This window comes from Protopterus annectens, chromosome 9.part0, assembly GCF_019279795.1.
Source record: "Protopterus annectens isolate FY-2018-M chromosome 9.part0, PAN1.0, whole genome shotgun sequence".
Classification (NCBI taxonomy): Eukaryota; Metazoa; Chordata; order Ceratodontiformes; family Protopteridae; genus Protopterus; species Protopterus annectens.
Window position 1 is genome coordinate 640,421,448 of NC_056743.1, and position 12,425 is coordinate 640,433,872.

Below are 12,425 nucleotides of genomic sequence, written 5' to 3' on the forward strand. Positions count from 1 at the left end.
TCTCTTGGGCTTAATTGCCATTACATGTAAAGGACAAATGACCTCCTCAAATCTCTCAAGACATCTCTGATAACTAGACTGGTATCTGCAAATTCATTCCTGCTCCGACCTGCTTTACACTTTTGGAAGCAGGGCGTACATCATGAAGGTGGGCACTTGCAAGGTGCAAGTGATCTCCAAACTATACTGCATTGAAATTTCTATAATCTCTAAATATGACCAAACAGTCAAACCACACAGTAATACTCCCACAACACAACACCAGTCATTTAATACTATACAGATACCTCATTCATAGGTTTATAGGGTTTATAGGTTAATAGGTAGGTACTAGGCTATCAGCCCAAGGGCCTAAGTAAGCCTAGCCAACAAGGTTCCCTGGCTTATGCCACCAAAGAAAGTTAATTTCCTGTGCCTCTGTCGAGCAGAGCCACATAAGTGATCCCCGGGGTGTATTTTCTATTTCCCATCTACTCATCAAGATTTTTCTTGAAGAGTGCTAATAAGGAACTTTGCTCGACATAGATGGGTAGCTTGTTCCACAGTATAGGAAGTCTCTGAGACAGGAAATCTATCCCTCCAGAATGTCCTGTTTATTGTAGTGACAAGGTTTAGGTCCCTAGAGCGTGTAGCTCGGAGGGATTGGGATTTCTTTAGGTGTAGCATGTCCAACAGCTCTGGGTTTAACATAACTTTATATGTTAGGCAGAGAGCTCCTCGGAATAGGTGATATGGTACAGAGTAAAGCTGGAGATGTTTGAGACTGTCAGTGTAGGGCATCTGTTTGAGGACAGTAATCCTCTTTGTGAGGTACTTCTGTGGCCTTTCCAGCTGGTGCAGAGGTCTTGTGAGGTACATTCCAAAAGAGGCATTGTACTCTATAATGGGTCTAATGAGTGCCGAGTAGAGGGAACAATGACTTCTTTTTTACTGGATGAGAACCCTTTTGTGATGGGGTGTGCCACATAGAAGGATTTCCTGAATACTGTGGCGATGTGATTATCAAAGGAGACACTACTGTCCACCTGGGTCCCAAGGTCTCTTCTCACACATTCGGCATTAAGTAGACTGCCATTTATGTGGCAGTTCATGGGTACAGAGTTTTTACCAAAGGGGATGACAATGCACTTTTTGGCATTGAGCTTGAGGCCGTGGCTCTGACACCAGGCATCTGTCTCAGTGAGGCCCTTCTGTAGGATGTCCACATCATTTGGAGACTCTACTATGTCTCCTAGTTTGCAGTCATCTGCGAACGTCGTTAGCCAGAAGCCTTCTGTGTTAGCCTGTAGTTCAGAGAAGTAGATACCAAACAGGAGATGTCCCAGGATTGAACCCTGTGGTACTCCACTTGTCATTGGTTTGAAGTCAGATTTGGAGTCTACAACTTTTACAGTGTGGGTTCCGTCAGTGAGCCAGTTGGCAACCCATCTTGTGACATAGGGATTTATACCTAGTTTAGTGAGATTAGCTATAATACCAGAATGGGGGATGGTGTCGAAAGCCTTGGCGAGGCCAAGATAGGCTGTGTGAACCACCTTACCCTCATCTACGGCTTTGGTGACTGCCTCAAAGAAGTCGATCAGGTTCAGAAGGCATGATCTGCCTTTCACAAAACCGAACTGGGTGGGGTCCAGAATTTGGTGGTTACCAATGTCTTTGTTTATGAGTTCCATGATGATACGTTCCATAGCCTTGCAGACCAGGCTCGTCAGGCTAATAGGGTGATAGTTCCCAGGACCAGTGGTGGCTCCCCCTTTGTGGAGTGGGATAACTGTTGCTGTGAGCCATTCAGTGGGCACAAAGCCTGACATGAGACAATGATTGAACATGGTGCTTAGGTGGGGAGCCAGTTCGTTCTGAAGCTCGTGTAAAATGCAGCCTGGGATGTTGTCCGGTCCCATGGATGCTGTGTTTTTGGTTTTAGAAAGTGCACCTTTTACCTGCATAGATGTGATTACAGGGACTCTGCATTCTTCCTGTATAGATATGGGCCCTTTAGGGGCTGTGATGGGTGTAAAGTTAGCACTGAATCTATCTCCTAGAATGTTGGCAATATCAGTTGGTTCTGTAATTTTCATGCCGTTGTGTTTTAACTCAGAGTAGATCCGGGTGATGCCATTGAGATTCCTGACATAGCTATAGAATGCTTTGTGGCTGCCCTTAGAATCAGTGGCGATTTTGTTTCCATAGCTAGCTTTAGAGGATCTTATAAGTATCTCAGCTTCTTACTGAGGCTGACCAGAGAGCTCCTCCACTCATGGGATTTTACTCTCTTTTGAAACAGTGTCTTCCTTCTGTTGTAGAGTTTGTTTATGGCAGGGGACCACCAGATTGGCTTCCTTTTTTTGAGGATAGCATCTTGGTTCTGTTTGGGATAGCACGATCCATGCACTTGTGTAAGTGCTTATAGAGTGCATTTGTGTAGGATTCAGCAGTCCTAACTGTATTGCCTACCTGCATGGGTGTCATGAAGTTTGCCACTTCTGTCTTAAGAAGCATGAAGTTGGCTTTGGAAAAATTTTTTACCATGGTTTCCTTAACGGTGGGTGGGGGCGGGATGCGGATATCTAGGGTGATTAGCTTATGGTCAGACCTGACCAATGAGGAGTTGACTTCAGGTGTGGAACACCAGTCATTCATGTTGGTTATGACTAGGTCTAGGATACTGTTACCCCTGGTGGGGGTGTGGATAAGTTGAGCCAGGGCACTAGAATTAATGAATTAAAGAAAGTGCTGAGAGAAGGAGTTGGTACACGAGTAGTTTTCCCAGTTAATGGTGGGGTAGTTGAAATCGCCCATTATTAGGGTGTTTGGTTGAACCCTAATATTTTCTAGTACATCAAGAAAAGAGGAGTGGAAATCCTGGGGCATGGTGGAGGATCTGTAGCAAGCTACAATATGGATTGCAGTTTTACTCAGAGTTAGTTGCACTTGGATAACCTCGGATGCATTATGCTGCGCGACTAGCCTGGAGGTGTGGATATCCTTAATGAATATGGTCACACCTCCGCCTTTGGTGTTCTGGTCCAGGTTAGATGGCCGAAAAGTGTGGTATGAGTTATAGCCTGGTAACGCAGGGGTGCTCTCTAGAGCCTTGAACCAGGTCTCAATCACTGTACAGATATCAATGTTCTCCATTTCAAGGAGTGCCTTGAGTGAGTGCACTTTGAGATTTAGACTTCTAGCATTGAGTAGCATTACCCTTAGTTTTTGCTTGCCCGTTTCTGTTACGGTGGTGAATTTGTCATTTGAACCTTGCCTAAAAAAGGCACTATAGGGGCAGCAAGACCCCTAGCCAGTATCCGGAATCCCAGGGGAGACAGGTGCAGGCCATCTCTGGCAAAGCATCGTGGTCTGTCAACCATGTCGTCCCAGGCAGAACGGTACTGGATCCCCTTAGAATGTCACCAGAAGCTTACACAATTGTTGAAGTCAATCATTTTTTCCTTGTACTGCAGTATCATTCTGGGCAATAGCAGGATGCTACTCAGAGCTAGGGTCATACCTGCCTGGACTACAAGATTAGAAAGCTCTTCCATGTCTCTTTCCATGTAGTCCAGGGAGGTACGTCCTCAGGTCATTCACACCAACATGGACAATGACAGAATCATATCTGTACTTGTGGAGTGACCTGAGTGCATGGGTCATGTGGCAGAACTTGGCACCCGACAGTAACCTTCTCCTTGTTTAGTTTGGCCTGGTGAGTGGGACATCAGTGTGTCTGACTATGGAGTCACCTATGACTAGTGTGTTGGGTACATTGTTTTGCCTTATAGGCTGTGGTTTATTGGCACACTGAGTCTGTGGGCTGTGTGTCATTTGGGTTGTGTTGGGGGGGGTAGAGGTTGCTTGCATTTCTGCTTTGGAGGTCTCTGCTGCTTGAGCAGATTATCATTGAGAGCCTCTGCAAATGTTTTTGTGTTTCTATGTGTGGATTTTGGTGGTGTAGGTTTAGGGAGACTATGTGATGAGTGTGGTGCAAGTGTTTAACTTCTCCTCTTGACTGTCAAGTTCAGCCTTGGTTGGAGAGTGCTTTACATCCAGTTTGGCTAGATAACTGCATCTCTCACAGGTTGTAATGTTGAGTGGTAGGAGGACAGGATTGTCTGTGTACATGAGGAAATTGCTACATTGCCCCAAGATGCCCAGACTCATCAGATAGACAGGAGAGAACTCTGGCAGCTGACCCTTGGACATGCCTGAATAAAAAACTACTTTCCTCTAGACAAGTGAGGAGAGTATAAGAACTGTTTTTCTCTAAGCAAGTGAGGAAAATAAGTACAAAATCTGTTTTCCTCTAGGTAGAGAGGAAAGTTGAGTGCAGTAGTAATTTGTAGCTTAGTTAGTGCTAACAACAAGTTCTGAACAAGTGCTGAGCACGAATAAGCAAATTCAAGTGCTAAAACTAAGAATCTGTACCTGGATCTTGTGGTAGATAAGACTACCTAGTGCTTACCACTCCCATTGATAAGCTAGAATGCTTCCCTCCAACACAGAAAGGCTTGGGGAGCTCAGAAGCTTACAAACTGTCCTGGATACAGCAAATCTGTATCTGGACTAGACTAGTTACAAGAAAAGTGGGAAACAAGCGCAAACACGGGCTTTTAAACCAGAAAGAGATGGAAAAACTGCCCAAACGGCCAATAAACTACAATTTCTGGGTCATTTCTCTTTTAACAGATCAACGCTCATTTGCAGGTAATTGAAGAGCACTGTTCTAGTTAAACAAGTCAGAGATGCACAGTATGCAACTACAGTTTCCAAAACAAGCAAAGAAAATCAGAAAGACTGCGGCTGTAATCCTCACAAGAGCCACATGATCTCATGGTCCAATATGCACAATGCATTGGTACCGTCACAACTCTGAAGTTTTTTGCTTCAGAATAACTGCCCGATAAGGTGGTAAACTGGTACTTGCTTCATAACAAAATTCAACTAGTCAGTGTAACTACCAACACAGGTCTCTCAGTAAAATCTGAATAATACTCAGTTAACATGAAACAAACAATAAATAAAAATCTATTAATTCAGATTAGGAAACAGTCACTGATTCAATATACTTCACCATAACACTGCAGACAATGCTACTGTAATTTGGCTTCTAGAAAACAATGTCTAATGACTTCTCATCCTCTCTTTGTCGATGATTTAAAACTGTATAGCTCATCAGATGAGGAACTGAAAACACAGCTGCAGGTTGTCAAAATGTTTTCAGATGCTATTGGAATGTCATTTGGTCTTGATAAACATGCAAAAGTAACCTTTAAAAAAGGAAAACTGCAGCACCAGAATATCAGTTTGGGACAAGAATGTGATATACTTGAGCAAGAAAAAGTGTATAAATACTTGGGAACTGATGAAGGATCAGCAATAAAACATGAACAAATGCGAATAAAGCTCAGTAAGAAGTACTTTAGAAGACTTAAATTATCCTGAAAACAGCATGAACATCTAGGAACAAGATCCAAGCCATAAATTAATTTGTTCTTGAGTAACTGACTGGCCCCAAAACGTGTTAGATAGATTGGATATAAGAAGGAAGGATGTTTCATGCTCACCAAATGATTTATAAAAAAAAAATCAGTGTGTACCAAGATTATATATTCCTCGTTCCGAAGGAGGGATGGGCCTCCTTGAAATTGACTACATGGATCTGCAATAGTGGGACTCCACACATATCTGCTGACCTCACAGGTTTCAAATGTAGTGAAAATTTTGAAACATGAGGAGAATAAATCCAAGATGACATCTCTGCTTAATTTAGAAGCATATCGACGTCAAGTAGGAATGGAAACCAAACCATAAGTAGATAAAAAACAGGCAGCAACTGAATGCGCTACAAAACAAAAGAAAGAATATAAGGTGAAGGGCCAGATGAGAAGGCAAGAAATGTGGAAAACACAAATATAGTTGCAAGTATAGAAAACTTTCTGGAATAGCCTCATATTGATCAAGAACAAATGCAGGAATGGTTAAGGAGAGATGAAATGCACATCAAGAAATGAAAGGTTAACATTGGCAGCCCAAGATAGTGGGCTATGTACATGCTGGTTTACAAAGTCCATTGAACATGTGGAAGAAATAGACATATGTAAGTTTTGTAAAGCCGAACTGGAAACAGTCACACACCTTGTTGCAACGCACTAATGGTATACTGAAAGGCATAATAAATGTGGCGAGACTGTTACACTGGAGATTGTGCAAACATTATGGTATCGAAGTAGTGGAAAAACACTGGAAACATGAGCCACAAAGAATCATAGAAAATGAAGTTTATATCACATGGGATCACCCACTACAATAGTTCAAAACATAGATGCTAGAAAACCAGATATAGTGGTCCAAGAAAAGAAGACAAAAGTAGCATTGATCTCACCACACCTAGTGACTACAGTGTCTTGCGTACAGAGAGAGAGACAAAGTCATAAAATACCTTGATCTGCAGGCAGAAACTAGAGCCATGTGGAAGAAAGATACCAAGACAGTTCCAATAGTAGTAGGAGCAACTGGTCTTATAAAACATAATTACAATCGTATTTAGATATATGTTACCAATTCATGTAAAACCATATGACTTGCAGAAGGAGTCATTACTGGGCACAATGCGGGTGCTACGAAGAGCACGTTTGGCTAACATCAAAGAGAGTGAAACAACAGTAATTTCATGAACTTATTGCACTTTGACTTAGGAATTGGGTGCATTCCAGTCATGGTATTAGAAACCCAAAAGACTTAGAGAAATTAAAAGCAGCAGGTGCAGAGAATCCTGTTTATATTATATGCAACATGCAGCATACAATACATTTAAAAGACCATTCCCTTTTACTTTCTTGTTGCTCTTCTACTAGTTCGTCAGCTAATGGCTTACTCCGTAACAGTTAGATTCGACAGCAAACAGACATTAATTGTTCCATAAATGATGGGTTTTGTCCTATTGCAATACCTTTCCGGAGGGTGAGAGAGAGCATATACACATAGGTAAAACAAAGAGTAGTTTTGAATCAGTGGGGGATGCTAACCATCACCATAACAGACACATATTAAAATCTGGCACAATAAACAAAAAAGATGTTAAAAAAAAAGAAAAAGACAAGTAGGATCTACTTGTACACCAGAGATTATTTACTCTCATAAGAACACAAACTATCAATTGCTCAACAATACGTTTTGAAAGCAGAGCTTCCAGCAACTGAACATGAAATACAACAGCAGTGGAAAATCGACACACCGAAATAAACATAAAATTAATAACACACAGAAAGCAACTTTTTTGCTCGATTGGACAAAATCCAAACACAAACACTTTTATACTATTACTCTAAAAGTAACTGTAATACAAGTTTTTGGTTTCTCATCAATGTGCACTTTCTTAGTAGTATGAAACTCTAATGTCCAGCATTACTTACCGCAAACCTCAGTGCAAAAGGGCAAGAGGCAAAATAATGCACAGACGTAAAGCATGCAATAATGTCAACATACACTTAGACATGGTCCGTCCCAGTTGCAAGGTTTTTGTGCAAAAGTTGCAAAACTCCTTAACGACATTACATGCTATTATGCACAATACGTGCAATTCTGAAGACAGTGCACCATATATTCTTAATTTATATGACCTAGGTCTAATATCCCCCATAACCACTCCAAAGTTCCGATAGTAAATAATACCTATGACAAACACTGAAACCACTTGCTGCACAAACCCTCCCAAAAGATGTTGTGGGCAGACCGCTTATGGTAGTTACAGACCGCGATGCCTTATCCCGATGTTCTAACAGCTGGAAGCCCTCGCTGTGTCCTATGCACTCTCGTTAACTTCACACACTTTCAGCTGTTTTGTATAGTACCTTTAGGCTTTGTTAGCGTGTTTGCTGCTAACCTCTTTCCAACTAGGTTCTTAAATACAGGAGGCACAAACCATCCTCATTCACCCTCGTTTATAAAACGGAAAAAAAGGCGATTTTGATGCAGCACCCCTGTACTCTCATATACTTCCACTCCAGTACCAAGTGCACAACTTGCATCATTTCTGCTCCACTAGTACCGCTCCAAATGCTTTGCTTTTCCTGATTTTTTTTTTCTCACATTCAAATAACCGTGCTCACCTTTGCCTCCAACGAAGCCATCCCTCTTCAAATCCCTAACCCTTTTTTCCCTTCTCGCAGTCCCACAACAGGCACGGCGGCGTAGCGACGCACCGCAGCCGGCGAACGCGATGGCGTCACCCCTTAAAGGGTATATCAACAGAAAGTAACAGCGCCTGTAAAGCGTAGGTTTTAATTTCGTAAAGCACAAGTGAAACGATTTCTTTTGCTGTGTTAGCACGTACATTTATTTGTATTTCATTTCTGAGATGGTAACATGCAGATAAGAAAGCAGCTGTTTTTTGGTTTGCTTTCTTTGAGGAATGAATATGATACAGAAGGATATTAAAAGATCATGCAGTCGCAAGAATGATACCATCAGGGTTATAAAAAGAGTTTTGAAAAGTAGAATTCCAAGTTGAAAACTCGTTTTGAAGAGTTGTTCAGACACGTTCATTTCTACAAATGGTGGTAGACTGCAGATTATTTATTATTTTGTTAACTGAGGTAGCATGCAGATTCATGTGGACCATTTCAGGTACGGCCCAGGGAGAACCAGAAATCTAAAACCGGAATAACGGTTCTCAATCTTCCATCTCCAAAATGCAAAACACTCCTACGCATGATATGGAACAAGTGTATAAAATGTGGAATACTTACTTTGGCCTGCCCCTCTTAAAATTGATGGCTTTCCGGTAAAATAATTTGAGGATTAAAGTCACCAAATACTGAGTCTCACGTTTGAGTTTCAGATTTCATATCCTTCAGAAAATGCATGTTAATGCAAATTTTGTTATTCTAGTGACATTCTAAGTTTGTATGAACAAATTTTAATCTGTCCCTGATTTTTGGCCTTTGCCCACCAGGGCAACACCACCGCCTCTTTTATTTATTCTGTAGAGCGTATAATGTTATAGCCTGGGGATAGAATCTCGTTACTGTTGGTGTTACAATTTAACCAGGTCTCTGTAAGTAGTGAAATGTCTAGGGAGTAGAGAGCTATGTTAGCATGGAGCTCATGACATCATACTTCTGATGTTCATATTTAGTATTACAATATCTGTTTTTTTTTTGCTTTACTCTGAATGATTGATGTCCGATTAACGTTGATTTGTAGCCCTGGATGAGGTACCGAGGCTAGTGATTGTTGGCTGGGCCAGGATTTGGATGAATGTCTCCACACAGGGTTAGTCTAGCTGCAGTTTGTACAATATGCTTCAGGTGTTTAGTAAAGTTTTTGTCATATTTTAAGGAGAGAGAGTAAGTCTGAGTAGCAAAGTTTTGGCAGTTTGGCTTGGGTAAAGGTTGTCTCACTAAAGATGGCGCTACCTATATAGATGTTAGCTGGCATTAGATGTAAGGGATGAATACTACCACATTCCCATAGTCAAAGGCTTCAGTAAATTTCACAGATTTTCTGTGTCTGGGTCATATTATCATTTCTCTGCATTACCCTTTAGGCTATCTACTGCTCCAGGGGTGTTTAGAAAGTGTCTAACTACAGTCATATCTCATTGCAGACAGAATGGCATGTACATATTTCCTTATTTAGGTAGTTATTTATCTTTCAGTCTTTTACCAGATGTGTAGAATCAGGAGGGTTTCATCTCTTCTGCGCATTGTATGGTTCCAAATAAATATCCATATGTCCTGCTTGGCCATCTTTGGGTCCTGGGGTTCATGGCATCTATGATTCTCATGAGTCCTCTTAGCAGCTTACACATGAGAAAGATTCAGTGGTTTCTAAAAAAAAAAAAAAAAAACTCATAGACTCAGCATTTGCATAGGTGGCCACGGTGGTGCAGCGGTTAGCTTTGCTGCCTCCCAGCAAGAGGTTCTCTGGTTCGATTCTCAGCTGGGGTGCCTTCTGTGCGGAGTCTGCATGTCCTCCCTGTGGTCATGTGGGTTTCCTTTTGGTGCTCTGGTTTCCTCCCCACATTTCAAAGACATGCTGTAGGTGGATTGGACACTCTAAATTGGCCCTAGGTGTGAGTGCGTGTGTGTGCCTTCTGTGGAAGGTCGGGTGCCGGGCTGGCAACTTGACACCGTAAAAACTCCACTGCCAATCATGAGCAGACAGGTGATCCGCTGTGGTGACCCCTAACCGGGAAAAGCCGAAAGAAGACAAGGAAGATATATGTGGTTCATGTGCCTAAACTTCCAAAAACATCTCGAAGAAAAACTTTTAAGCCTTAACTTGCGCTGATGAAGATGAACTTTGTCACAAATGTTGGCTGAGGTTTTCCTGGCACTGCTAAATCATAATTTTATTCCTTGGCTTTGGAAGTCACTAATACAGCAGACGCACCATCCCCTGCAGATAAAGGTATCAGAAGTCATGCTCAGAATCCATGGATGACTTTCTTATACTCTGTTTTTTATTTTTTAATCAACATTTTAAACTTCTCATGCTTAGCAGGTTTGACAAAATGTTGCTTTTCTGATTTCCTTTTCAAAGCTCCAAGCCTTTATTTTGTATAAGAAAGGTTCATTGCTTCATTTTTAAGTTGTGGTTTTTAGAAGTAGATGAATTTCACTGTTGGATAGTGTTGTGTTCTTCTCTTGGCAGTCTAAAATGTGAGTAATAATCTGTCCAGATGTCACTGTGTAAAATGCAATTTTGTACAAACTAAATAAATAATAAATATTGCGAAATCTGTGATACTATGTCTATAGCACTTCACTGCAGTGGAAAAAATATAAACAAAAATGCAAAACAAATCTTTATTTTTATATCATTATGGAAATGAGTCTGTTGGTTGGTAATATAGTTAATCTTGCAAAATCTCACATTTGAGTTAGAAATGCTCCACCATGGACATTTCAGAAGGTTGTAAATTTACCTAGGACATCACACAACTTATTAATAAACCAGAAATGCACTTCATAATTCTTTTTTGCATTTTTTAGTCTAATGTTAATTTAATGTAACGAGAACAGATAATGGTATAGGCTGTTGAGTGCAGAGAAAGTATCAAAGCAGATCTATTAAGTGTGTAATATAAATATAATGTTATAAAATATAGTGGACAACACAGAAAACATCGACTGTCCCCAGCTTTTGCTGTCAAACAATGTTATTAATACATTATTTCATCTCTGCAACAGCCCTCTTTTAAACATCATTTCCTGTCCTTTGATTTTAATATTAATGTCTAGAAAATTTTACTTTTTAATACAATTGCTTTTAGTGCTATGGGGCAACTTCCTAAAAGTAAATAAGTGGAAAAACATAAGGTTATGTTCCATCAGCTATGTCATAATAAAAAGTAGTCCATACTTGAAACTTGCACAGTTTTTAATCTCAACTTGCTAAAATAGTTCATTACTGCATGCTTAACTGGAATGTTTGTTTCACCAAATGCATTTATGTGCATTACAATTAACATCTAACAAATGAGCAACAGTCCTGATAATGTGTGAATATCCGCTTGTGACTAACTGACCTCAAAGTGTGATTGGACTGAGTGTAAATAGCTTTTACTTTATTTTTGATGTTTTAAGTTTCTGTCTTGGGATAGGCAATACAAAGGATTTTTGTTTTCTTACCTTTCTCATGTGGTAGAAGATCTGGACTCAGAGAGATTAGGGGTCCATATTCCATATGAATAGTTAAGGGGTCCAAATGGAATGATGACATCAGCAAGAAAAGGAGAGTAGTACTGCTGAAACTGAATTAATCCTCAAGTCTTTGCTGAGTACTTACAATTGGTGGACCACATTTTTACAAAATCTCCCCAAGATGTCCCTGACATATAGATTGTATTTTATATATCCTGGAGAAAGGCAGGTCAAAAAAAGAAGACTGGGTACCCAGATCCCAGGATAAAACAGTGCCCACTCTTGGTATATACACTGGCACCAGAACTGAAAAAAAGGCAGCATAGAATCCTTGGAACAGTAGAAACATTCATACAATAGGGTTGGCTGTGCCTAGGTGGAGGGTGCCCCCCCCATGGGAGTAGGAAGTAGTAGTCCACACACAAAAAAAAAAAAAAACGCTAACAGACCAAGCAAGAGGCATAGAACAGATAAAGTGAAATGTTGAGAATAAGGAAGAAAATTTGTATTGTAAGAAGCCCAGAATTTACAGACTAAGAATATGTCAGATCACTCTTCACTTGTCTCTATCTCTAGTATTACCCCTTCTCTATAGCTCACCTAGCATTCCACTTGCATATTTACTTTTCCTATACTGTCATTTTCTCTTTATACTTGATATATTACTGCAACCTGTCATCTCTCCTTTTATTTTAATCTATATGCTGCTCCCTGCTGTGCAAACCTATTTCTTAAAACTAGTGCCCTGGCACAAAATGTTTAGCATAATGTGCTAATACTGTA

At 40.6% G+C, this 12,425-nt stretch overlaps 1 protein-coding gene across 3 annotated transcripts in view; it reads right to left on the reverse strand.

The window, feature by feature from the left end:
- EHMT2 (euchromatic histone lysine methyltransferase 2) overlaps positions 1-8,191 on the reverse strand; it is a 1,701,692-nt gene extending 1,693,501 nt beyond the window's left edge. For all 3 annotated transcript variants that reach the window (XM_044083219.1, XM_044083218.1, XM_044083217.1), the window contains exon 1: positions 8,103-8,191. In XM_044083219.1, the coding sequence (XP_043939154.1) occupies positions 8,103-8,123 (21 nt within the window). In that variant the 5' untranslated portion in view covers positions 8,124-8,191. The remainder of the gene's footprint in view (positions 1-8,102) is intronic.
- Positions 8,192-12,425: the final 4,234 nt, after the last annotated feature.